This window comes from Rhinopithecus roxellana, chromosome 1, assembly GCF_007565055.1.
Source record: "Rhinopithecus roxellana isolate Shanxi Qingling chromosome 1, ASM756505v1, whole genome shotgun sequence".
Taxonomy (NCBI): Eukaryota; Metazoa; Chordata; class Mammalia; order Primates; family Cercopithecidae; genus Rhinopithecus; species Rhinopithecus roxellana.
The window spans coordinates 202,069,267-202,097,118 of record NC_044549.1 but is presented as its reverse complement, the minus strand read 5'-3'; the positions used below and the strand labels follow the sequence as shown (position 1 = coordinate 202,097,118).

General features: G+C 39.4%; 1 protein-coding gene and 1 non-coding gene across 2 annotated transcripts in view; both read left to right on the top strand.

The window, feature by feature from the left end:
- Nucleotides 1-27,852, top strand: part of LMLN (leishmanolysin like peptidase) — a 79,745-nt gene that overhangs the window by 13,402 nt on the left and 38,491 nt on the right. Inside the window, exons 2-11 of the mRNA XM_030936622.1 lie at nucleotides 1,080-1,177; nucleotides 1,752-1,782; nucleotides 2,797-2,879; nucleotides 3,366-3,483; nucleotides 6,289-6,467; nucleotides 9,945-10,050; nucleotides 11,743-11,837; nucleotides 16,215-16,332; nucleotides 21,760-21,867; nucleotides 25,053-25,129. Coding sequence (XP_030792482.1) covers nucleotides 1,080-1,177; nucleotides 1,752-1,782; nucleotides 2,797-2,879; nucleotides 3,366-3,483; nucleotides 6,289-6,467; nucleotides 9,945-10,050; nucleotides 11,743-11,837; nucleotides 16,215-16,332; nucleotides 21,760-21,867; nucleotides 25,053-25,129 — 1,013 coding nt within the window. The remainder of the gene's footprint in view (nucleotides 1-1,079; nucleotides 1,178-1,751; nucleotides 1,783-2,796; nucleotides 2,880-3,365; nucleotides 3,484-6,288; nucleotides 6,468-9,944; nucleotides 10,051-11,742; nucleotides 11,838-16,214; nucleotides 16,333-21,759; nucleotides 21,868-25,052; nucleotides 25,130-27,852) is intronic.
- On the top strand, nucleotides 20,207-20,309 carry LOC115900843. The gene has a single exon (XR_004060491.1). It is a non-coding gene; the product is annotated as a U6 spliceosomal RNA (small nuclear RNA).

The following is a 27,852-nucleotide window of genomic DNA, read 5'->3' as shown; positions in this document are numbered from 1 at the left end:
GCCATTGTAGCAGAGCAGAGAGCAGGCAATAAGTATTGTGAAAATCTGTGACTGTTACTATATTATGTTTTTTTTTTTTTTTTTTTTTTTTTTTTTTTTTTTTTTTGAGACCGAGTCTCGCTCTGTCACCCAGGCTGGAGTGCTGTGGCCGGATCTCAGCTCACTGCAAGCTCCACCTCCCGGGTTCACGCCATTCTCCTGCCTCAGCCTCCTGGGTAGCTGGGACTACAGGCGCCCCCCACCTCGCCCGGCTAGTTTTTTGTAGTTTTTAGTAGAGACGGGGTTTCACCGTGTTAGCCAGGATGGTCTTGATCTCCTGACCTCGTGATCCACCCGTCTCGGCCTCCCAAAGTGCTGGGATTACAGGCTTGAGCCACCATGCCCGGCCTATATTATGTTAATAGATCAAACATATAGTTGTTTTTTACAAAATATAAAATTTTATTTTCTTGTATAAATCTGCAGAAATAGTATAAAAATGAAAATGTGGTTGTCCATTGCTGGAATTATATGAATGAGATAGTATATAGCTTACTTTTAGTTAAGCTAACACAATTTTTTCTTTTGTACATCAAGAGTTTCATAAAGTGTTGATACTGCGGAGACCTTTCTTGTCTTCTTTTATTCATCCCTGAAAAAATCGTGTAAATGGTAAATGAGAACTGGAGAAAAAATTCAAAATGAAAAACTCTTTCATAAGTAAATTTTTGTCCTCTTTTAAAGTAATTGAGGATACTTTTGGTCTCTTCCTGTCATTTTCTCAAGACTCAATTTGGCAAAACTAGAATTTATGTAAGAAACTACAAATAAGTGACAGAAAACTCTAAAAACTTTTTGGCAACTGCTGTATCCATAATGATTTAGTCATGTGACTTGAATTTATGGTACTTACCTTCCAAATGGTAGCACTTGTTTGGGAGATCTTTGAGGTTCAAGAATGCTGAAACGGTGGAATATGGGCCAGGGAACTTTTTCTCTGGGTGTTACACTTGAAATTTAGTTCATTAATTTTAAGTTTGGATCGCAATAGGTTAATCTCTATGTCTTAAAAAATTTTCAAATCTGTTCCCTTTTTTCAGGTTATAAATAAAGTTCATCTTAAGGCAAATCATGTGGTCAAGAGAGATGTTGATGAGCATTTAAGAATCAAGACTGTTTATGATAAAAGTGTTGAAGAGTAAGTATACCATTTTATTGTCATCTTTTTCATTATTAATCTAAATGTTAAATGTATTTTCATCTGTTACCTGAAGTTTTAAAAATTCATAGATAAAACTTAAAAAGGACTAGTGTAGCTTCATAATGGAATTAAGCTGAAAATGCATTTTAGTCTGAAAATATGAAAATATGGGATATAATTAAAGCCTATACATTATGAATAATTTTCTTTTACCATCTCCCTTTCCTGGTAAATCATGAATAATTTAAGCAGAACAAATGTGGATCTACTTGGATGTGGACAGTAATAGACCTGGAAGGTACTCTTCAATAAGTACTGGTGTTACGGGAAAGAGGTCCGGTTCAGACTCCAGGAGAGGGTTCTTGGATCTCTTACGAGAAAGAATTAGAAGCAAATCCATAGAGTAAAGTGAAAGCAACGTTATTAGAAAAGTAAAGGAATAAAAGAATGGCTACTCCATAGGCTGAGCAGCCCCAAGGCCTGCTGGTTACCCATTTTTATGGTTGTTTCTTGATTACATGTGCTACGCCTCTGAGAGGTAATTCTTATGTTTTTATGTCATTATTTTCAGGTTGCTCCCTGAGAAAAAAAATCTTGTAAAGGTATGTAATAAATACTCGTAACTTGAATTGGATGCTTAAAATTTTATTGTACGCAAATTCTACTTCAGTAAAGAAAAATATATACATGACTCTTTTGTGACTGAATAAAAGGTCTTGGTAGTGAAAGTGTTTATCATTTCACAAAAGGTGTCTTTGTGATGCACTCATGAAAACTTTGTTGGTATTTGGCGTTAAATTAATCAGTCTCTTTTTTTGCTTGCTTTCTTAAGTTTTTGGGGAGCAAATCATTCAGAGAATAGGGTGAAAAAGACAATTTTTGAAACACATTGAGAACACTGTTCTCTTGGTGGAAATGTTTATTTTCCTGAGGATTGATTGACCTGATAACCACATCAGATTTCTAACCGTATGGAGACACCCACACCCACACACATACACACATGCACACATGCACGCACGCACACGCGCACACACACACGCAAACATGCGCACACACGCACGCACACACCCATGCATATACGCGCACGCACACAGGCACACACGCAGGCACACACGCAGGCACACACACATGTACACACACAAAGCCAGCTCACCATGGGCCACAGAAATTGGTGAGTTTAATGAAAGGTAAGATTTTCTTTACATAAACTATCTTAGTGTTGGAATCATCTAAGTCAGTCCATCATTCATAGTAATCTAGACTAATAGTTGAGATATATTGCAGTTTTGTTAAAGGTGTAGTATTGAGGGAAGTTAATATTTAATTAAAAATTAAAAATAGTTGAGATAAATGTTTTCTGGCTTTCTATTTAAGTGGGGCTAGGGAAAGAAATTTCTGCCTGGTGCTGTTTTCCCAAGCTGAACTAGAAAATGGGGGAAATTCTTTTCCTCCGAGGCTTGCTCTCTTCCTACGCCTTGCCATACAACCTTGACTAACTAGTATCTGTGTTCCAGAATTATAAGGCTTTTTTCATTAATATGCTGTATTTGCTTGTTTCAAATATAATTTATATCTTCCTTATAATTCTGTTTCTTTTTTTAACTTTTATTTAGAACAAGCTTTTCCCACAAGCTATTTCTTACTTAGAGAAGACTTTTCAGGTCCGTCGACCTGCGGGCACTATCTTACTTAGCAGGTATGTCACATTCAACACAGATGGTTTTCTTCAGCCATTTAGTACTCTGCCTCTCCCTATCTATGAATATGACAAGGTATGAAACTTATACTAGAACTTTATTATGCTTGTTCTTAGAGACCAAATTGCAAGGTATTTAAAAAGAATAAAAAAAGTGCCTGCTGGATAATCATTCTTTCCCTGACCTTTCATTGTGAGATGGTCTACTGCATTTTTTCTGGGTGTAGTTGTCCTCTGTTCTCCAGACCACCTTTCCCCTCGTTCATGTGTATACAGTGTTGGCTTTATGAAGTATTTGGGTGTTTAAAAACACAAATCAAGAGGATTTCCTGTAGAACCCGAATTCTTTCTTAACTACTTTCCTAACTAAAATAGTAACATTATTAATGAAGTAATATAGCAGCTACCAGTTGATTACCATGTTTTTAACTGCCATGAAATATTCTCTTTTTTGTATTTCAACTTTGATGTACAAATGAACTGAAGACAATGTGCAACCAACCAATACCTCCGGAAGGAAAACGACCCTCACAGGTACTGCACCGGGGAGTGTGCCGCGCACACGAAATGCGGCCCTGTTGTTGTTCCAGAGGAACATCTCCAGGTATTTCACCTTACTCTTGGCAGTACTTCTACACTTGAGATTTTGAATTTGTGAGTGTCATAAAATTTTTACAGATTCAAGTTCAAAGTCTAGTAGCTTCCTTGGTCTACAAAAAGTAATCACAGATGTGCTGATTTTATTCTTTCATTAGCTTTCAAGTGAGTTGAATGGTATTTTCTTTCTTCACTGCTCCCCAGAGACCTCCCTGCCTCTATTTATCTTGGTCTGCTGAATCAGTTTAGCTTAGAACGTTATCTTGTCTTCCAGAATATCTTTTAGCAAGGCATATACCTCAGTTTTTTAAAAGACAGTCTGACATCTCTTAAGATAAAAAATATGTATGCTTCAAGCCAACCTAGAAGTTTATTCCATAAAATACTAATGGCTATGTAATATATGTTTAAAGGTGTTCAAAACTATAAATATGCCTATTTAGGGCATTAGTTTTGCCTGTTAGGGTGTGGTATAACCATGTAGTGGAATACTTTGCAGTTGTTAAAAAGTGAAGGTGATCTCTATGTACTGACTTGGAAAGATATTTAAGCTCTTATGTGAAAAAAAAAAAAGGTCGCAAATCAGTATGCACAGTTAGTCCATTTTATTTGAAAGTATAGAAACACAGACAAAAAATTATCAAACAATCTGGAAGTATACACATGTTAAATCTGGATACATATAAAAATGTTAATCGTTTCTTTAAGAGATTGTTGGGGAAAGTGTTTTTCTTCAATAAGTTCTGGAGATTTTTGTGATGTTCTGATTTCTCATATTGAACATATATTACTTATATCAAAAAAATAAAAAATTTAGGCCGGGCACAGTAACTTACACCTGTAGTCCTAGTACTTTGGGAGGCCGAGGCAGGCAGATTGCTTGACTCCAGGAGTTTAAGACCAGCCTTGGCAACATGGTGAAACCCTGTCTCTACAAAAAATATAAAAAGTTAGCCAGGAGTGGTGGCATGCACCTGTGGTCCCAGCTACTTGGGAGGCTGTGGTGGGAGGATTGCCTGAGTTGGGGATGTGAAGGTTGCAGTGAGCTGTGATCTTCTTACTGTACTCCAACCTGGGTGCAGAGTGAGACCCTGTCTCAAAAATAAATAGATAAATAAGAATATTTCAGACTATGCCTAAGCTAAGCTATTGCTTAAAAAAAAAAAAACTAGAAGGTCGGGCACAATGGCTCACACTTATAATCCCAGCACTTTGAGGGGGCTGAGGTGGGCGGATCACCAGAGGTCAGGAGTTCAAGACCAGCCTGGCCAACATGGCAAAACCCTCTCTCTACTAAAAATACAAAAATTAGCTGGGCATGGTGGCGGGTGCCTGTAAACCCAGTTCCTCAGGAGGCTGAGGCAGGAGAAGCTTGAACCCAGGAGGCAGAGGTTGCAGTGAGCCCAGGTCACACCACTGCACTCCAGCCTAGGCGACAGAGCAAGACTTCGACTCCGGCTCAAAACAAAACAAAACTAAAGTAAACTAAACAAATAAATAAGAATACAGCATATTGTCATTAACCATAGTCACTGTGCTTTACAATAGATCTCTTGAACTTACTCCTTCTAACTATAAACATGTATTCTTTGGCCAGCATTTCCTTAGCTCCCACTCCCTAAAGTAATTGATTTTAAAAATCATAAATGCATGTGTTAGAGAAGGAAGAATAAACAATGTGTATTTTCTATTAAATGAAATGAGAATTTGTTGTTTTTTTCCCTCTCTCTACAAGCATTGCTTACACCTTAAAATAGTAATTTACTGATTTTTCTGTTTCTAATTTGGAGATTATAATTACTTGGGAATTTTGATAGAAGTAGCTTTCAAAAAAGCGACCATTACAGAGACAAATAAGATTTGCTGGGCAGGGCGCCATGACTCATGCCTGTAATCCCTTAATGCCTGCACTTTGGGAGGCCAAGATGGGAGGATTGCTTGAGGCCAGGAGTTCGAGACCAGCCTGGTCAATGTAGTGAGACGCCCGTCTATATATATTTAAAAATTTTTTTAGGCCGGGCACGGTGGCTCACGCCTGTAATCTCAGCACTTTGGGAGGCCGAGACAGGCAGATCACAAGTTCAGGAGTTCGAGACCAGCCTGGCCAACGTGGTGAAACCCTGTCTCTACTAAAAATATAAAAATTAGCTGGGCATGGTGGTGGGTGCCTGTAATCCCAGCTACTTGGAGGCTGAGGCAGGAGCCGAGCCGAGATCACGTCACTGCACTCCAGCCTGGGTGACAGAGTGACTCTGCCTCAAAAAGAAAATGTTTTTAATAATAAAAGATTTGCTTGGAAGATTAGAAACAAGGAGAGATGACTCATACCCTATATTATTTGAATTTTTAACAAGATGTGAATTACATTATAATAGGAAATATATTTCTATTAGATAAATTTTTTTTTTTTTACCATTTAGTTTAGAATTAATTATAGATTCAAAGAAAGTTGCAAAAAAACAAAAAAGTTTCTTTTAGGGAAATCCCTTCATCTAGTTTCAGAGTTTTAAAACCTTTTATATTTCTGTCTTTTCAGCATCCTGTTTGGTTGGCCTTCCTTTGTCAATACCAATTATTTAATTGAAGTTATAGGTTTATGATCATTTTATGTAAAGTGGACATTTCAGTAAAATGAATTCAGAATTAGAGCTAGGTATTGAGTAGACAGGGAGGTACGGATTTTGATAAAAATTTAGGGATAATAAAGATTAAATTGTACTGTGTTTATAGTGTAGATTTTACTATAAGATTAAATGTCACTACAGCTAACTTTGTGTCTGTTCTGGCTTTCTGATGTCCCCCGTGGGTGCAGCAATGCAGGGTCTACCGCGGTGGTAAGTGGCCTCATCGAGCAGTGGGTGTGCCAGACCAAGAAGGCATCTCAGATGCAGACTTTGTTCTTTATGTTGGTGCTCTGGCCACCGAGAGGTGCAGCCAAGAAAACATCATCTCTTATGCAGCCTATTGTCAGCAGGAAGCAAACATGGACAGGTAAATTTTCCTCTGGGACTTAGTTTCCAAGATCGAATATGGGAACTCTTAAAGCAAACTGTATTTTTAGTGTTAAGATTACAGGAATCTTGGATTTGTCAGATTGCCTCTGGTAGACAGGAATAGCATGCCGCCTGGATTTGGAGTGGGGTTAGGAGACCGTGATTAGACTGTTACTAATGTGATAACCCAAGTGTTTAGTCAAAGTGAAAGAAAAGTGAAGCACTTCGTTTGACTTTTCTCCCTGTGGTTCCTCTTCCATTTTGAGCCTGTTGTTTTTGCCAGAATTCCAAAGAAAAAGTCTACTGTCAAGTGGGCCAAGTACGGTGGCTCACACCTGGAATCCCAGCTCTTTGGGAGGCTGAGGTGAGAGGATCACTTCAGCCCAGGAGTTCGAGACCAGCTTGGACAGCATAGTGAGACCTCATCTTGACAAAAAATAAAATTGGCCAGGCATGGAGGCACACACCTGTGGTCCCAGCTATCAGGAGACTGAGGTGGGAGGATTGCTTGAGCCTGAGAGGTTGAGGCTCAGTGAGCTGTGATCATGCCACTGTACTCCAGCCTGGGCAACAGAGTGAAACCTTGTCCCCCACAAAAAAGAAAAAACGAAATGGCTGGGCACAGTGGCTCACACCTGTAATCCCAGCTCTTTGCGAGGCTGAGGCGGGTGGATCACTTGAGCTCAGGAGTTTGAGACCAGCCTGGGCAACATGGTGAAACTCTGTCTCTACAAAACATACAAAAATTAGCCAGGCGTGGTGGCGTGCGCCTGTAGACCCAGCTACTCAGGAGGCTGAGATGGGAGGATTGCGTAAGCCTGGGAGGCGGAGGCTGCAGAGAGCTGTGATTGTGCCACCGCACTCCAGTCTGGGCCACAGAGCCAGACCCTGTGTCCAAAAAACAATAATAATAATAATAAGTCCACTGTCAAGAGAATTTTCTTTGCAGGTGACTACCACTCTAAGGAAACAATTTGAACTTTAATTTTAGGACTTCTGTGCTAAAACTGTTAAGAAAGGTGTTAATAATGACTATTCATCTAATTGTTGTATCATTTGTTATATGTAATTCACTTAGCTAAATATCACTTAGAAATTCAGAGTTCTCTTTATTTACAAAAGATTTCAAAAACTTTCCCGTGAAGCAGCTCAGCTTTGAAATGAAAAGTTATATATGCAGAAGATTGCCTGTCACACGCCAGACAAGTCAATTAAAGGCAGCAGGAATTGCCATATGTCTCAGAATAGATTGTATGTAACATTCTCAAATCTAGGTGAGATTAGATTTGAGATTAGCTGACTTCAAAGGGAGTCAGCTAGTCTTTTTTTTTTTTTTTTTGTGACAGAGTCTTGCTCTGTCACCCAGGCTGGAGTACAGTGGCAGGATCTTGGCTCACTGCAACCTCTGCCTCCTGGGTTCAAGTGATTCTCCTGCCTCAGCTTCCCAAGTAGCTAGGGCTACAAGTGTGTGCCACAGCACCCGACTAATTTTTGCATTTTTAATAGAGACAGGGGTTTCACTAACTTGGCCAGGCTGGTCTTGAACCCCTGACCTCAGGTGATCTGCCTGCCTCGGCCTCCCAGAGTGTTAGGATTACAGGTGTGAGCCACTGTGCCTGGCCTCAGCTTGTGTTTTGACTGATAGATGGATGTTTAACACCTCAGCAATGGTCCTTTTATACATATGAATTAGTTATACTAACTTCTCCTAGATCTGTTAGAAGAAAAAGCAATTATCTTCAGGTTTTTTTTTTTTTTTTTTTTTTTTTTTTTTTGAGACGATATCTTGCGCTGTTGCCCAGGCTGGTGTGCAGTGGTGTAATCTCGGCTCACTGCAAGCTCTGCCTCCTGAGTTCAAGTGATTCTTCTGCCTCAGCCCCCTGAGTAGCTGAGACTACAGGTGTGCGCCACCACGCCTGGCTAATTTTCGTAGTTTTAGTAGAGACAAGGTTTCGCCATGTTGGTCAGGCTGGTCTTGAACTCCTGACCTCTGGTGATCCACCTGCCTTGGCCTCCCAAAGTGCTGGAATGACAGTCATGAGCCACTGCGCCTGGCCTTAAGTTCTTCTTTTTCAAGAAAGTGAAACCTTCCTTCACAATTGCTATATTGCATTAATTCATTTTGTGAATATTTGAGTGGCCAACAGACGAGGCAAACAAAATACAGATGTGTACCTGCCTCATGGAACTTATGGATTGCAGAAGGAGACAGGTATTAAATGCTCCTGCAAATAAATATGTGATTTCAAAGTATGATAAATACTCCGTAGAAAATAAATAGAGTGTTGTGTTATAACGTAGAGGAGAATAAAAGAGAAACACCTTGTAGATCTGTTGAGCAAGGGAGACCTCTTTGAAAAAGTGAGACGTTAGCTGCAACCTGAACATTGAGAGGCTGTCGCCAAGTAAAGAGATGTGGGGAGAGCTCATGAAGGCAGAAGCCATGTGCGCCTGTTGCTTCAGGAGCCCCCTCAGTGGACACTGTTGGGGGACAGGTGCTTGGACAGGCAGACAGGATTGTTTTCTTCTAAGTGCTGTAGGAAGCCCCTGAAGGGTTTTAAGCCTGGAAGTGAAATCCATTTTATATTTTAGAGGTCACTGTGGCAATTTTTAAATAAATGAATTGTATTAATACTTTTTCTAAGTCTGTTGCTATTTCCTATGAAGAAGATATACAATATTTAACAATTTAAATAAGATAAACGTACTTTGTAAATAGGCAATTATACTTTGATGAGCTTTGTGGTATTTCTATGTAAAATGTTAAGATAGTGGTAGGAGAACTGAGCTTGGGGTTCATCAGCATTGTTCATTGGCCACAGCTTTTGAAAGACAGGGAGGCGCATGGTGGAACTGAATTACTCTGGACTCTTGAGTCCTAGTCTGCCTTTGGACTTTCAGGTTCTAGGCACAGAGAGAGATGCAGAAGTGTGTAGATTCTAAAGGGTGTAGAATTTGGAAGAAGATGATGAGCAGGTAGAAGTATTTATGTGAATGCAGGCAGTGTTGGAGCAGGAGAAAGGGAATAGCAAACAGATAAGAAGGGTCAGCGACTTTCAGCAACCTGAACCATTCACTTACTGCCCCATTTGATAACTGTTTTCCTCTCTACCTGCTTGTCTCTGTGCCCATAGATATACTGAAATGCTGAAGTCCAATATGGATTTTGCAAGTAAAATAGTGTTGGAATTTGACCCTTTCAGTTCATTCTTTTTTCGGTATTATATTGATATGTTTCAAAAATTCGCATTAAAGTATAATCAACTGTGTCCTTTTGTGGAAACAGGTATTGATTTGCCATGCCATAGATAGGCAGAGGATACATGTCTTAAAAGTAAAAGATAGTGATGGTACAAAATTACATTTGATATTTTGCGAAGATTTTTCTGTCCTTGAGCAGTATTTGATGGAGAAGTAAATGTTAATAAATATTGTTCTGGAATATAATTTAAAAATTCAATGTCTTTTTTGACAGGCCAATAGCAGGATATGCTAACCTGTGTCCAAATATGATCTCTACCCAGCCTCAGGAGTTTATTGGGATGCTGTCCACAGTGAAACATGAGGTTATTCATGCCCTGGTAAATTCTACCGTTACTGTTCTTTCCTTTGTGCCCTGATTTTCTGCTTAGTATGTTCTCATTTTTATACATATATTCCATTTTAAGATGATGTGGATTCCTAGGTTCATGTTCAATAAAAATACAAAAGTTAGCAGGGCATGGTGGTGTGCACCTGTGGTACCAGCTACTTGGGAGGCTGAGGTGGGAGGATGGCTTGAGCCCAGGGAGCTTGAGGTTGCAATGAGCCAAGATTGTGCCACTGCACTCCAGCCTGGTGATAGAGGCAGACCTTGTATCAAACAAACAAACAGAAAGATTTATAAAGCTTTTTCCTCTTTTAAAATTCTAAGATTGAAGAATTAACAATACTGAAAGGCCTATGAAAGTGTATAGATACAGCAGAGCCCTGGGCTGCTGCCACCCTTTTTTGTTTGTTTTTTAAGACCCCATCATGGCCCACTGCAGCCTCAACCTTCTGGGCTCAAGTGATCCCACGTCAGCCTCCCAAGTAGCGAAGACTGCAGACGTGCGCTACACTTGGCTAATTTTTTTTTTCTTGTGGTAGAGATAAGGTCTCACTATGTTGCCCAGGCTGGTCTCAAACTCCTAGGCTTAAGTGATCCTCCCATCTCAGCCTCCTAAAGTGTTGAGATGAGAGGGCTGAGCCACTGTGTCCAGCCCTCTGCTGCTGCAACCTCCTGTGCTCAAATGATCTTCCCACCTCAGCCTCCAGAGTAGCTGGGACCACAGGCACACGCCACCATGCCCTGCTAATTTTTGTATTTTTAGTAGAGATGGGGTCTCGCCATGTTGCCCAGGCAGGTCTTGAACTCCTGGGCTCAAGTGATCCCCCCGCCTCAGCCTCCCAAAGTGCTGAGATTACAGGCGTGACCCACCGTGCCTGGCCCTTCGGCTGCTGCTTCTGATAACCATGTGAAAATCCTTATAGGGAGGCAGTAGTAATGACTTACCACTGCTCAAATTAAAGGAAAGGAAATAGTCAGCTAAATACTTTCTTACATGTATATTTGAACACATACGAATGTTTATCTTCCCAGTAATTTTTAATTAAATTTATCTGTTGTAGGCAAGTGTCAGTCTTGGCCATGCATCTCAGTGTACTGCTTCCATCTTTTCAGCTCTGGTCCAGCTCTTGTTCAGAAGTGACACCTGATAGCTGATACCTTCTCAAAAAAGGAAGAAGGGCTGGGTGCAGTGGCTCTCGCCTGTAATCCTAGCGCTTTGGGAGGATTCTTCTATATATATAAGAAGGCCAAAATAACTTTAAAATGCAGACTGACTTTGAGAACCGTTTCATAATGTACGCGCACACACACCCACACAGCAGACAGGAATTAAAAACACAGCAGTTGCTGCTCTTTATGGTTTTAAAACTCTAATGGTGCCTGGAAATATAATTATAGGACAGTAATTGATGTTTATAGTATTTATACTGAATATAAATGTAAAATATATAATGTGTTTTAGAAAATTTCTCATTAGAAATATTTACCTCAAGTAATTAGAATTTAAAATTTATAAATATGGAACACTTAATTGTTGTTCAATTCCAACATATGAGAAATTCCTACAGAAGCACCAGCGTGGGGCTTCTTTGAACCAGTTAGTATCAGTGCTCTCCTTTGATCGCAGGCCTGTAATCAGCCTTGACATTTTTCACTTGAAGACATTTTGAACTTTTTCTTATAGGGTTTCTCTGCTGGGCTGTTTGCATTCTACCATGACAAAGATGGAAATCCTCTCACTTCAAGATTTGCGGACGGCCTCCCACCTTTTAATTATAGGTATTTTTGTTGTTGTTCTTGCTTTCCTCTTTTAGGAGGGTGCTAAGACTAGAATCTGAGAATCACAGCATATTAGACGCCATAAATAATAATGTCTTCATGGCAAACCTAAGGAAATTGTAGATATTAAAACAAAATAGGATATAAGAGGCCATTTTATGGAAAACATAACTTGTGAGACGGGCAATATTACATAATGATGTAAGTAAGGAGGAGAGAGAGACCCACACACAAGGACCATTCTTAAGCTGATAATTTGCAGTGCCTGCTTGCATGGAGGATACTCCTCAAAAGCAACATGCCTTCCAGCCAGGCACAATGGCTCATGGCTGCAATCCCAGCACTTTGGGAGGCCAAGGTGGGCTGATTGCTTGAGCCCATGAGTTCAAAACCTGCTGGGCAGCATGGCAACACCCTGTCTCTATAAAAAAAAACAAAAATTAGCCGGGCATGGTTGCATGCGCCTGTAGTCCCAGCTACTTGGGGTGCTGAAATAGAAGGATCAGTTGAGCTCAGGAGGTTGAGGCTGCCGTGAGCTGTGATCACGCATCTGTACTCCAGCCTAGGTGACAGAGCAAGACTGTGTCAAGGAAAAAAAAGAGAAGCCTTCCAGTAAAAATGAAGATAATGGAGTAATACATTCAGTTGTTACAGATGTAAAGAATTGGATTTGGCTTTAACTGTATTTGGGGAAACTGTTAGTCTTGAAGTATGAATGGTAAAGAGAGATTGGAGTGATTAATAAGGTAAAAGCTGTTTATTTTCTGGCTGGCTTTGTTCACTGCTTATGTGCAAACATTGCCTTGCCATGGAAAAACAGGAATTAAAAATAACCTCTCTAAGGCGTGGGTACATGAACAGGTACGTGATAACAAATACAACAAAATGTTAATTACGGAATCTAGGTGAGCTGGTTATTGATTATAAGGGTGTTTATTAAACAATTCTTTTAATGTTTTGCATGTCTGAATTTCTTTTTTTTTGAGATGGAGTCTTGCTCTGTCTCCCAGGCTGGAGTGCTGTGGCATGATCTCCGCTCACTGCAAGCTCCGCCTCCTGGGTACATGCCATTCTCCTGCCTCAGCCTCCCCAGTAGCTCGGATTACAGGCGCCTACCACCTCGCCTGGCTAACTTTTGTATTTTTAGTAGAAACAGGGTTTCACCATGATAGCCAGGCTGGTCTCGAACTCCTGACCTCAGGTGATCCGCTGACCTCAGGTGATTCACCTGCCTCAGCCTCCCAAAGTGCTGGGATTACAGGCATGAGCCACTGCACCTGGCCTATGTTTGAAATTTTTATGAAACAGTATTGGAAAAGAAAACCATCTTGATGTTTTCTGTTCTTTTGCGGAGAATGAGAAATTTATAGGGAAAATGGTAGAAGTAGTCTAGGGAATAAGCCAGAAAAAAAAAAATGACTTAGGTACAGGGAAAAATAAAAATTGATGTCCATCGTAATTTTCTATAATAGATAAATATGTTACTTTTGTAGCAGTGCTTTTATTTATGCAGGATAGATTTCCCAAACTGAGATTGCTGATTTAAAATCTGTTTACACTATAAATTTTAATAGAAACTGCCATGTTACTTTTTTTTTTAAAAGGTATAGCAAAGCACATTCCCACCAGGCGTGTATGAGTGCTCTTATTTCCACTTTATCAGAATTGGATAGTATAGAGCTTTATTTTTTAAGCCCAATTTGATGGATTAAAAGATGGTATCTCATTGTTGTATTTCCAGGATTAAAGTGTGGTTTTAGCCATTGGCATTTTCTCTTTGTACACTGCATATTTATTTTCCTTGTCCAGTCTTTTAGGTTAATTTTCCCTTTCTAATCACGTTGTAGGAGTTCTTTATAAATTAGAGATATTACTCCTTTTTCATGCTTATTATAAATATTTCTCCTGGTTTATTTTTTTACTTCATTTATCATACTTTTGCCATGTATAGAAAAGTTTTTAAGTTTTTTATCATTAAATTCATTTATTTACTTTTTTTTTTTTGAGATGGAGTCTCACTCTATTGCTCAGGCTGGTCTTGAACTCCTGGGCTCAGGCAAGCTTCCTGCCTCAGTCTCTCAAGCAGCTTGGACTATGGTCACATGCCACTGTACCCAGCTGTTTTTTTCTTTGTTGCTTAAGGCCTCAAAAGATTATAAAAATATTCTCCTAAATTTATTCCAATACATTATTATTTGATTTATTTACATTTATAGCTTCAATGCATTTGAAATTTTTTTTGATTTATGTATTTTGGGATTCTTTGGTAAGGTGCATATATGTTTATAATTGTTATATCTATATGTTGGATTTAACCTTTTTTTTTTTTTTTTTTGAGACAGGGAGGGTCTCACTCTGTTGCCCCGGCTCAGTGCAGTGGCACAGTCACGATCATGGCTTACTGCAGTGTTGATCTTCCCAGGCTCAGGTGATCTTCCCACCTCAGCCTCCTGAGTAGCTGGGACTACAGGAGTGTGCCACCATGCTCATCTAGTTTTTTATTTTTATTTTAAAATTATTTTATTATTATTTTTTGAGATGGAGTCTCACTCTGTTACCCAGGCTGGAGTGCAGTGGCGTGATCTCGGCTCACTGTAACCTCCACTTCCCAGGTTCAAGCAATTCTCCTGCCTCAGCCTCCTGAGTAGCTGGGATTATAGGCATGTGCCACCACACCTGGCTAATTTTTGTGTTTTTAGTAGAGACGGAATTTCACCATGTTTGCCAGGTTTGGTCTCATACTCCTGACCTCTAGCAATTTGCCCATCTTGGCCTCCCAAAGTGCTGGGATTACAGGTGTGAGCCACTGCGCCTGGCCTATGTAGTATATCTTTTTATCCTTTTACTTTCTAGCTATTTGTGTTCTTTAGTCTAAACTATATCTCTTGTAGATGTATAGTTAGAGCATGTTTTTAAATTCATTTTCCCAATTAACCCTGTTCTGCCTGCTACAGTGGCTGTCAGGTTACTTGTTTTCACCATGAGTGTGGGCTGTCGGTTTTCAAGGCTGCCCCAAAGCTGGAGAGAGGGCATGGAAACGCACCGCACTGCTCCTGTTTCTACAGCGATTCATCCATTTTTCATGAATAAATGCTTTCTGCATTGCTATAAATCTTTGATTAATTTCCAAAGTTTAAAAAGTTGATTTCACCAATTTGGGTAGTTTTCTTATTGCTTTCATAGAGGAGAGAAATTTGAGAGATTTTTACTCTGTCATTTTTGCTTGTATCTTTCTGGAATTTATTTTTGTATGTGGTGAAAAAGGGATTTAACCTTTTTTTTCTACATGAATAATCAGCTTCACAGCACAGTTATTAGATACATTCTACTTTCCCACTAAATTAATATGGCGTTTTGTTGGTTATGTTTCCTTATATCCTTGGATATCTGTGAACTTGCTTTCATGTTATCCTGTACGCTTGTCAAAAGGAAGTAATTCGTTGTCATCCTAGCCAAGTGCTAGCTATGTGAGCTTGAACAAGTTACTTCATCTCCCTGAACTTTTGTCTCGTTATCTGCAGAATAGTGATGAAAATCTCATAGGGTTGTTGAAAAGATGAAATTTGAAAATACTTATCAAGGCTAGGCCCAGTGGTTCACACCTGTAATCCCAGAGCTTTGAATGGCTGAGGTGGAAAGATGGCTTGAGGCCAGGAATTCGAGGCCAGCTTTGGCAACATAGCAGACCTTGTCTCAACAAAAAATAAAAAATAAATTAAAAAAAATGTTTTGGACTGGATTTCATTCTGTCACCCAGGCTGGAGTGTGGCCATATGAACATAGCTCACTGCAGCCTTGAACTCCTGAGCTCAAGTGATCCTCTTGCCTCAGCCTTGTGAGTACCTGGGACTACAGGCATACTCTACCATGCCTGGATAATTTTATTTTATTTTATTTATTTTGTTTTTGAGACAGGGTCTTGCTCTGTCACCCCATCTGGAGTGCAGTGGCATGAACATGGCTCACTACAGCGTCAACCTCCTGGGCTCAAGTGATTCTCCGGCCTCAGCCTCCTGTGTAGCTGGGACAACAGGCCTGCACTACTGCGCCCAGCTAATTTTTAAATTTTTTGTAGAGACAAGGTCTTCCTGTGTTGCCTAGGCTGGTATCAAACTCCTGGGCTCAAGTAATCTTCCCACCTCGGCCTGCTGAGGTACTGGTGTGAGCCACTGCACCCAACCAAAAAATTAAATTTAAAAAAATGTAGAAAGGAAAATACTTATCAAGTACTTTGTTTGGACTTGGTACATAGGAGGTTCTCAAATATTTTAATTTCATATTGATATTTATAAAGACTTTTTACAGTAAATGTAAATATTTTTACATTTAAAATGGTGAATTTTCAATAATAATTGTATTTTAATTCTATAATTACAGTCTTGGATTATATCAATGGAGTGATAAAGTAGTTCGGAAAGTGGAGAGATTATGGGATATTCGAGATAATAAGATAGTTCGTCACACTGTGTATCTCCTGGTAACACCTCGTGTCGTTGTAAGTATTACCAAACTTCACGTCTCATGAGCCATCTGTTCTTTTCCTTTACTGTGGTCCTTCCTTTACTCATCATTATTGTTTAAGAACTTATAATATTTTAGAGCCTATAGTAGGCAAAGTCATATAAAGGCTGTGCAATAAAGCTACGGGCCACGAGAAATCTGAGGAAATGGAAACTTGTCAATGGTTCTCATGGCTCCTATCCCACCCAGTGCTTTAGGCCAGTGCCTCCTCTGTTGTGATGCCTCTTAGGATCACTGGTACTATTTCTATAATGACTGATCATTTTCTTTGGTGTCTGTATTAGTCAAGGTTCTCCAGAGAAACAGAACCAATAGGATGTTTGTATATATCATATATGTATACACAGAGAAAGAATATGAGAGAGGAGGGGAGGAAGAGATTTCTTTTTTTCTTTTTTTTTTTTTGAGACAGGGTCTCACTCTGTCACCCAGGCTGGAGTGTAGTGGTTTCGGCTCACTGCAACCTCTGTCTCCTGTGCCAAAGTGATCCTCCAACTTCTGCCTCCCGAGTGGTTGAGACTACAGGCACGCACCACCATGCGCAGCTAATTTTGTTTATTTTTTTTGTAGTGATGAGGTCTCACTATGTTGCCCAGGCTGGTCTCGATCTCCTGGGCTCAAGTAGTCCTCCTGCCTCAGCCTCCCAAAGTGCTGGGATTATAGGCATGAGTCACCACACTTGGCCAAGAGATGACTTTCAAGGATTTGGCTCACATGACTGTGGAAGCTTGGTGAGTTCAAATCTGATGGGATAGGCCAGCAGGCTGGAGACTCAGGGGAGAGTTGCCCTTGGAGTCCAAAGGCACAATGACTTCTTGTTCAGGGGAGGTGGGTCTTTGTTCTCCTCCGACCTTCGCCTGGTTGGATGAGGCCTACCCACATTATGGAAGGTGATGTTTTCTTCAGATTCCACTGATTGCAATGTTACTCTCATTCAAGAAAACACCTTCACAGAAACATCCAGAATATCTGGGCCAAATATTTGGGTACCATGGCTATTCTCCTTTCCCCTTTTCCTTGACTTTGTACAGCTCTGTGACTTACAAAGTTTTGCACTACTCTTGGGCTATTTCCCATCTCTGGAAATCTCTAACTAAAGGACAGATAGAACCCAGTGAGCAAGGTTTTATTCTACTGAGCAACTTTTTTTTTTTTTTTTGAGACAGTTTCCCTCTTGTCACCCAGGCTGGAGTGCAGTGGCACGAGCTCAGCTCACTGCAACCTCTGCCTCCTGGGTTCAAGTGATTCTCCTGCCTCAGCCTCCTGAGTAGCTGGAATTACAGGCGCCTGCCACTATGCCTGGCTAATTTTTGTATTTTTAGTAGAGACGGGGTTTTACCATGTTGGTCAGGGTGAGACCCTGTCTCAAAAAAAAAAAAAAAAAAAAAAGGAAATTTCGTCCTCCCCTCATCTCATATTCATTCTTTCTCTGCATTCTATTGATTCTGTTTCTCTGGAGAACCTTGACTAATACAGACTCCAAATGATCAGTCATTATAGAAATAGTACCACTAATCCTAAGATGTATCACAACAGAGGGAGCACTGATGACCTCAGGTGATCTGTCCGCCTCAGCCTCCTGAAGTGCTGGGATTACAGGCGTGAGTCACTGTGCCTGGCCAGAATAGATTTTTTGAACAGTTAGAAGTGACAAACCTTTAGTTAGACTAAGAAGATGCAAATAACATAAGAAGTGGAAGAAGAGACGTTACAGCTGAAACCACAGAAACACAAAGGATCATGAGAGACTATTATAAACAATTATATACCAACAAACTGTATAACCTAGAATAAATGAACAAATTCCTAGACAAATACAACTTACGAAGACTGAATCATGAAGAAATAAAAAATCTGAACAGACCAATAATGAGTAATGAGATTGAATCAGTAATAAAAGTCTGCCATCAAAGAGAAGCCCAGGACCAAGTTCACTGCTGAATTTCACCAAATGTTTAAAGAAGAACTAATAATCAAGTCCTTCTCAAACTTTTCCAAAAAATTGAGAAGGAGGGATTACTTCCAGACTCTTTTTACCGGGACAGCAATACTCTAATAACAAATTTAGACAAGGCCGTAAGAAAAGAAAATTACAGGCTAATATTCTTGATGAGCATAAGTACAAAAATTTTGCAACAAGATACTAACAAGCTGAATTCTACAACACGTTAAATAGGTCGTCCATCATGATCGAGTGAAATTTATCCCCAGCATGCAAGGATGGCTGAACATAGCAAATCAGTAACTGACAGAATGAAGGACAAAAACCATATGATCATCTCAATAGATGCAAAAAAATCATTTCACAAAATTCAGCATCTTTTTATGATTAAAAACTAACCAAAGTAGCTCCAAAAGGAAGGTACCTCAGCACAATAAAGGCCATATAAGAGACACCCACAACAAACCTTATACTTATTAGTGAAAAATGGAAAGCCTTTCCTCCAAGATCTGGAACACTCTTACCACTTCTACATAGTATTGGAAGTCATTGCAAGAGCAGTCAGGCCATAGAAATAAATAAAAGGCATCCAAATAGGACTGGAAGAAGTGAAATAGTTGCTGTTTGCTGATGATGTGATCTTATATATAGAAGACCCTAGAGACTCCATCAAAAAATTGTGAGGATTAATAAATACAGTTAAAGTTGCAGGATACAAAATGAACACACAAAAATTAGTAGTTTTCTATATACTAACAGAAAACTACCTGAAAAAGAAATCAAGAAAACAATCTCATTTACCATAGCTACCCCCCCCCCAAAAAAAACCAGAATTCTTAGGAATAAATTTAACCAGGGAAGTAAAAGACTTGTACACTGAAAACTAGATGAAATAAATTGACACAATAAATATAAAGGTATCCTGTGTTCATGGAGTAGAAGAATTAGTATTGTTAAAATGTCCATGCTACCCAAAACAGTCTACAGGTTCAGCGCTATCCCTATCAAAATTCCAATGTCATTTTTCACAGAAGTAGAAAAAAACTCCTCAAATTCATATGGAACCACAAAAACACCAAAAAGAAAAAAAAAAAAAATAACCAAAGCAATCGTGAGCAAAAAGAACAAAGCTGTTCAGGCAGTGTGATGCCTCCAGCTTTGCAGTATTTCAGACTGTACTGCAAAGGAATGGCAATTAAAATGTTATGGTTCTGGCATAAAAATAGGCACATTGATGAATGGAACAGAATACGTTATGATTATTGACTTGATTATGATTAACCAATTATAGTTAATTGATGTTTAATAAAGGTGCTAAGAATATACAATGGGAAAAAGTCTCTTCAATAAATGGTGTAGGGAAAACTGGATATCCATATGCAGAAAAATGAAATTTGACCTTTATCTCACACCATATACAAAAAACAACTCCAAATGTATTAAATAAACTTAAGACCAGAAACTGTAAAACTAGTGGAAGAAAACATAAGGGGACGACTACATGACATTGGTTTGGGCAATGAGTTTTTGGATTGGACTCTAAAAGTACAGGCAACAAAAATAAAAGTGGACAAATGGAATTACATCAAACCAAGAAGCGTCTGCACGGCAAAGGAAACAGAAGTGTGAAGAGACAACCTAGAAATGGAGAGAAAATATTTGCAAGCCATACATTAGAAAAGGCGTTCATATATAAGAAATGCAAACAACTGTGTAAGAATAGCCCATTTAAACAATGGGCCAAGGATGTGAATAGACATTTCTCAAAAGAAGACATGCAAATTGTGAGCAGGTACATGAAAAAATGCCCAACATTACTAATCCTTAGGGAAATGAAAGTTAAAAGCACAATGAGATGTCATTTTATGCCTGTCAAATGACTGTTATCAAAAAGACAAAAGAGGACTCGCTTTGGCAGCACAAAAACTAAAATTGGAATGATACAGAGAAGATTAGCATGGCCACAGTGCAAGGATGACATGCAAATTCATGAAGTATTCCATGTTTTAAAAAGAAAAGAAAAGAAACAAAAGATAAGAAGTGTTGGTGAGAATGTGGAGATAGTATAAATTAGTACAGCCATTACGGAAAACTGGAAGTTCTTCAAAAAGCTAAAAATAGAATTACCATATGATCCAACAATCCTTGTTCCATATTTATACAAAAGATTTGAAACCAGTTTGTCGAAGAGATGTTTGCACTCCTGTGTTCAGTGCAGCACTATTTACAGTAGCCCCATTACGGAATCAGCCTAAGTGTCCATCAGCAGATGAATGGCTAAAGAAAGTGTGTTATATACAATTGACCCTTGAACAACATAGGTTGGAACTGCTGAGGTCCACTTATTTGTGGACTTTCTGCCACCTCTGCCACCCCTTAGACAGCAGGACCAACCCCTCCTCTTCATCCTCCTCAACGTGAAGACGAGGATGAAAACCTTTATGAGGACCGACTCCACTTAATGAATAGTGAATATGTTCATTTTATTTTCTCTAGCTTTATTGTAAGAATACAGTACATAATACATAAAATATACAATATATGTGTGAATTGACTGTGCAGTTATTGGTGAGGCTTCTAGTCCACAGAAGGCTATTAATAGTTAAGTTATGGAGAAATCAAGTTATACAGATATCGGCAGACTGCACAGGAAGTTGACACCACTAACACAATGTATTCAGCCTTAAAAAGGCGGGAAATTTTGTCATTTGTAACAACATGGGTGAAACTGAAGAACATGGTGCTAAAAAAGGAACAGAAAGACAAATACCTAATGTTTTCACATTTCACATGTGACATCTAAAACTATTGAACTCCGAAGCAGAGGGTAGTGGTTATGGAGGCTGGGGTGGGGAAAGTGGTGATGGCCAAAGGGTGCAAAATCACAGACGGGAGTAACACTTTTTTTTTTCTTTTTTTTTGAGATCTATTGCACAGCGTAGTGAATATGGTTAATAATAGTGTATTGCACAGTTTTAAATTACTGAGAGTAAATTTAAAATGTTCTCACAAAAAATAAGTATTTGAAATGATGGCTGTATTAGCTCGATGTAATTATTTCAATTGTATTCATAAATCATAACATCACTCTGTACTCCATAAATATATAGTTATAACTTGTCAATTTAAAATAAAATAAAAAATTTTAAATTGTTATTGACATGAGTTACAACTGTCAATCATCCTAGTCTATAACATTTTTTAACTATATGGTACAAAAGTGAAAATCTTCAGAGAGAAGAAAAGATGCTAAAAGAAGTAGTAATTTCCTAGCAAAGAAGAGTGTGACTGCATCAAAATATTTAATTATATTAAAAACCATATTTTAAAAAGAAATTCTCTTTTCTCAATGAAGTAAGTCTTTAATGTTAACTTATTATATTCATGTGATGAAAAGGTTGCCACTATCTTACAGTGCTTTTGTACCATATTTGTTTCTGATTTTTTTCTGGGTCTTAGGAGGAAGCACGAAAACATTTTGATTGTCCAGTTCTGGAAGGAATGGAGCTTGAAAATCAAGGTGGTATGGGTACTGAGCTCAACCATTGGGAAAAAAGGTTATTAGAGGTCAGTTTGTTTTTAAATTTTACTAGACTTTATTTAATGAAAATAATTCATAATTATGGTAAAAGTTATTCAAACAGGTTATAAACTGAAAAATGTTTAGGTCCCTTTACCCCTTCAGCTCTCCAGATGCACTTTCCAGATATAATCACTCTTTACATTTTTTGTATATACTTTCATAAATGTTATGTATGTATGTGCAAACACACGCAGAATTGTTTATTTTTTAATGGGTTCATTAAAAGTTCATTTAATGCAACTTTTTCACTTTTTCCAAGGCACTATAGGTGCTTCTGCTATAATGCGATGTATGCTTTCCTGAAAAACCTTTTTCTTCAAAATTGGACATGAAAAATAACAAGACTTGTAGGAAAAACAAGTAAACAGATCAATAACAGCAACAAATAAGTCATGTAGAACTCTGAGCTCAGTTTTAAAAAGACATTAGATTTTCAATAAATGAAGTCCTGTATCTACTCTAGTATTTTTTTTATTAAAATTTTTATATTTTTTAGAGACAGGGCCTCACTGTGTCATCCAGACTGGAGTGCTGCAGCTGTTCACATGCATGATCATAGCACACTACAGCCTCGAACTCTTTTGGGTTCAAGCCGTCCTCCTGCCTCAGCCTCCCAAGTAGCCGGGACCACAGGCACACACCACTGCACCCAGCCTGCTCTAGTCTGTGTCTCTCTCTCTCTTTCTCTCTTCCTTCCTTCCTTCCCTCCCTCCCTCCCTCCCTCCCTCCCTCCCTCCCTCCCTCCCTCCCTCCTTCCTTCCTTCCTTCCTTCCTTCCTTCCTTCTCCTTTCTTTCCTTTTCCTTTTCTTTTTCCTTTCTTTCCTTTCTTCTCTTTCTTTCTGTCTTACTTCACTTGCCCAGGCTAGAGTACAGTGGCATGATTTCAGTTGACTGCAGCCTCAACCTCCTGGGCTCAAATGGTTCTCCCACCTCAGCCTCCTGGATAGCTAGAAATACAGGCATGTGCCACCACACCCAGCTGATTTTCTTTTTGTACTTTCAGTAGAGATGCTTTCACCATGTTGCCCAGGCTTAACTCAAACTCATGGACTCAAGCAGTTCACCCGCCTCAGCGGCCCGAAGTGTGGGGTTACAGGCGTGCACCTCCGCGCCTGGCTACTCTAGCATTTCTTTACCTTCAGCATCAGCAGTAATAATAACCCATGGTAGCTGCATGGGGGATTGTAAATCTGAGTATTGAGGACGGGGTAAAATGTACATAGACTTGTGAGAACCATACAGTAAACATTTGCATGCAGAGTCGCTGGCTACACCGAGCAACACATTGTACACAGTACAGCATTTTTGTATTGCTGTGTTTGGCTCTCTTAGTATACTTTGTATTTAGGCTTCATCACAAAATAGTCACATGCAGGTAAAATCAATGAACCAACGTGATTCCATGTTATACTGATGCCATTCCCTTATTTACTAATTTCACATGAGCTCATTCACACTGCGGAAACACATACTTTCACAGAATAAACTGTATTCTTGGATCTACTCATTTTTTCTATCTGAATGTAGCATAACGGTTCTGTGTTAATGAACAACTATGGTTTAAATTTTGTATTTTAGAAAATGTAATGAGCAACTTATTTATATCTGTGATACTCAGGATGGGGTTTCAGTTGGTGTTTTTAGATTCAACTAAGCAGTCAAACCCACAGGACCTAATCAAGCCGTGTTGAGAAAAGATTCCCTTAGAGAAGGATATTGGAAGGAACACACGGCCCGCCAGCACGGCAGAGCCAGGCGTTCCTCTTGTGTTCCACATGGCAGTGGAGGGGCTGTCATCTGTGCCTCTCCCCGTCCCCGTGCAGCTCCAGACCACAATAGACAGATGGGAGGACCAGCCTGGCTGAGAAAGATCATGTCCAAATAAGAACCAGTATCTTTTTATTTTTAGAGATCTGCTTAAATAGATAGTTGCAGCTTATATACATCATGCCTAAAGTTAATAAAATTATGGAAGGAATGAAATGAATGCTTGTCATTACTGTCAAAGTAACAATGATGGAAACTTATGGAAGACACATATATTTATTCCTTCCATGGGAAGTTTGGCTTTTTTTTTTCCTTAAGAAATTTTCTCAAGTGACTCCCTTAAGAAAGCTGTAGATTGGCCAGAAATGAAAGTTTGTGCCTTTCAGCAGAAGCTCTGAGAGTAGTAATTACATTAACTTCTCTCAAACCAATTTTGTGTCCTTGAACTATTTTTTTTTTTTTTGAAGCATGGTATCACAGTACTTGAGATGGCCATCTGGTGTGCAATGGAAAGATTTAAAGAATACTCAGAAGTGTCCAAAGATGAAATAAGCTCCGTCAGAGGCAGTGAAGTCCTCATCATTAGGTGACCTCCTGATAGGAATTGTATGATATGAATTAAAATATTGGGTAGATGGTAGAGCTTGATGATGTTTTAGACCTTTCAGGGAAGTCCGTTTACCCCGTGACTCTGTCACACTTGCTTTCATGTTAGCACATGTTTCTGTGATCACAGAGTTGAAGGTTATGAAAACATTTTCAGTGTAATTCAGACAGCTGTTCTCCCTGACCCCAAATTATCTGTGCATTTGCCTCATTCACCCACTTTGCTTTACCTGGAGAGTGTACTATTTCTGTAGTATTTCTGTTTCCATATAGATTTATCTTCATTCATCACAGAGTTTTTTTTTTTTTTTTTTTTTTTTTGAGAAGGAGTCTCGCTCTGTCGTCCGGGCTGGAGTGCAGTGGCCGGATCTCAGCTCACTGCAAGCTCCGCCTCCCGGGTTTACACCATTCTCCTGCCTCAGCCTCCCGAGTAGCTGGGACTACAGGCGCCCGCCACCTCGCCCGGCTAATTTTTTGTATTTTTTAGTAGAGACGGGGTTTCACCGTGTTAGCCAGGATGGTCTCGATCTCCTGACCTCGTGATCCGCCCGTCTCGGCCTCCCAAAGTGCTGGGATTACAGGCTTGAGCCACCGCTCCCGGCCCAGAAAGTAGATTTCACTTCGAGGTTCAGTCTAGTCATTTTAAAGGTTTATGTATTTCACCACTTTTAAATGAATGTCTTGTCAGCCTCTCACAGCTGAAACATTTTAAATATATATGTCAGAGGAATTACAGAAAGTATTAGGAGTTGCAGAGAATCTCATTTTCCAGTTAAACTCTGTTGGTGATTTTCAGAATGAAGCGATGACTGGTTCTCACACTCAGAATCGAGTACTCTCTCGGATCACTCTGGCATTAATGGAGGACACTGGGTAAGACAGCTGTGACAATAGGATATGAATTGTTTATTAAAATGAAATTAATACTGAGCTCATAGCTTAAGAAAATGCTGACATTTTATGCTGAAGCAAAATATACTTATTAATTATTTGAATCTTGTACAGTTAGCTGTCCGTTATTCATACCAACTCCATTCATTCATTCAATAAATACTTCTGTTGGTTGTTTTAAAATAGGGTCTCACTCCTGTTGCGCAGGGTGGAGTGCAGTGGCAGTCTGGACTCACTAAACCTGTACTTCCCGGGCTCAAGCACTCCTCCCACCTCAGCTTCCTGAGTAGCTGGGACTACAGGCACGTGCCACTGTGCCTGGCTAATTTTTTGTATTTTAAATAGAGATGGGGCTTTGTCATGTTGCCCAGGTTGTTCACAAACTTCTGGGCTCAAATGATCCACCCACCTTGACTTCTCCCAAAGTGCTGGGATTATAGGCCTGAGCCACCTCACCTGGCCACAATAAATGTTTGAGGCTCCGAGACATAGTAATAATTAGGACAAAATCCGTGATATTATTTGTTTTCGAATAAGCAGAGGCTGAGCCAATATCAAGGAAAGACTAAATAATTTTTAAATTACTTTTTTTTTTTTTTTTTAATAAAACAGTAGAACTTTCAGGTGAAGCCATGAAATACTGTTTAGTTTATTTTTTTAAGTAGAGACAAGGTCTCACTATATTGCCCAGGCTGGTCCCAAACTCCTGGGCTCAAGCAAGCCTCCTGCCTTGGCCTCCCAAAGTGCTGGGATTACAGGAATGAGCCACCATGCCTGGCAGAAATACTGTTTTTAAATGAAATCTTTTATACAAGCCCTACATATCAAAAAAAATTAAAGCTGCTGTAGTAGAAGCGTTGTTACCTCTTACTCTTTCTAAGACAGTCTGAGAGAAAATTAGAAAATTGAATCAAATTTGAACATTAATGGCAGAGGTGCCATTAAAACCATGAAAATTGTTGACACTATCTTCACTGTTGAGAGGTCAAAGAGGTGTAAGGATTTAAACATATAGAGGTTTTTTTTTTTTTTGAGACGGAGTCTTGCTCTGTCACCCAGGCTGGAGTGCAGTGATGTGATCTTGGCTCACTACAACCTCCACCTCTCAGGGTCAAGTGGTTCTCCTGCCTCAGCCTCCTGAGTAGCTGGGACTACAGGTGTGCATTACCACACCCGGCTAATTTTTATATTTTTAATATAGATGGGGTTTCACCATGTTGGCCAGGCTGGTCTGGAACTCCTGACCTCGGGTGATCCACCCACAGTGCTGGGATTATAGGCATGAGCCGCCGTGCCCAGTATATCTCATTGAGTTTTATGAGACTTAAATGAGTTAATATTGTAAAGCCCTTTTGTACAGTGCTTGGCACACTGTAAGTGCCAACTAAGTATGAGCATTATATAAAAAACCGAGCTAAAGACTCATGAAACAAGACTTACTCTTGCTACCTCAGTGCAGTCCTTTATCGTATTGAGTTTTTAAAGAGAGAGAAAGAAATGTTAATCAAGATCTGCTAAGTGGATTTCACAACTCACTAATATTACTCAGAAACCCCTGTTTCTAAAGCCCCCTCTACTGCCTCACTAGTGCTCATTCTTCTGAGTTTAGCTAAAGTTGCTTCCTCAGAAAACCTTTCCAAATTCTTCATACTAACTTAGGTTTTTCTGTTCCCTGTTAGCATCATATACTTCTCCTTTGGAATACTTATCACACTTCAAATGTTTTGTTTTAATATCTGTCTTCCCTACTAGATCATGATCTTCATGAAAGCAGTTTCTGTTTATGTGTTTACTACTGTAGCCTTCATTTAACAAAGTGCCTACCATGTGACAAATGCTTAATAACTGTTGACTGTTAATACGGAAAGAGCTGCAAAGAAACGGTTATCAAGAGGGTCTCATGGTGTGTAGCTGGAGTGCCCACCTGGTGATGGAATAACAGCGCTGATAGGATATTCTGCACTCACCAACATGCACCTTCATAAAGGAGTCTACTTACTCTACACTTTATTCATAGGGCTAAGGGCTTCTGAGCCTGAGCACCTGCTAAATTAGTGGACAGCACTAGGGGCACTGTCACTGTCCAGACAGTTTGACCCTGCTGTGACACCAAGGTAGCTGGGAATGTAACTCACATTGTAGTTGCAGAAGTTGCAGGCATTTTGGCGTTGGAGCGCTGCGACTCCTTCAGTTTCTGAGTGAGAGCTTTGTTCTTTGACAGGAGAGAAGTTTTGGAAGATGCTACATTACATATTTGTTTGATTTTGTATTAAGGTGATATAAATGGAGAGGATAATTCTTATCTCCCCAACTTTTGAGCCTATTTTTTAAAATATTATTGTTTTTTATTACATTTTTTATTATAGAGATGGGGTTTCACCACGTTGCCCAGGCTGGTCTCAAACTCCTGAGCTAAAGTGATCCGCCCACCTTGGCCTCACTAAGTGCTGGGATTACAGGTGTGAGCCACTGCACCCAGCCCTGAGCCTATGTTTTTATTTACTGTTTTGATAATGCTAAAGGAACAAAATATAATACATACAGGTAAGAGACTATTTTGTATAATTTTATAATTTTTGCAAGCTAATCTTATCTCTAAAAATAAATACAAACTAAAACAAACTGATTGCCTTCAATTAAATTTGTCTGGAAACTCAGTCAGTACTTTCTTTTTTCTGTTGTTAGAACTTTTTCTTTTGAGACAA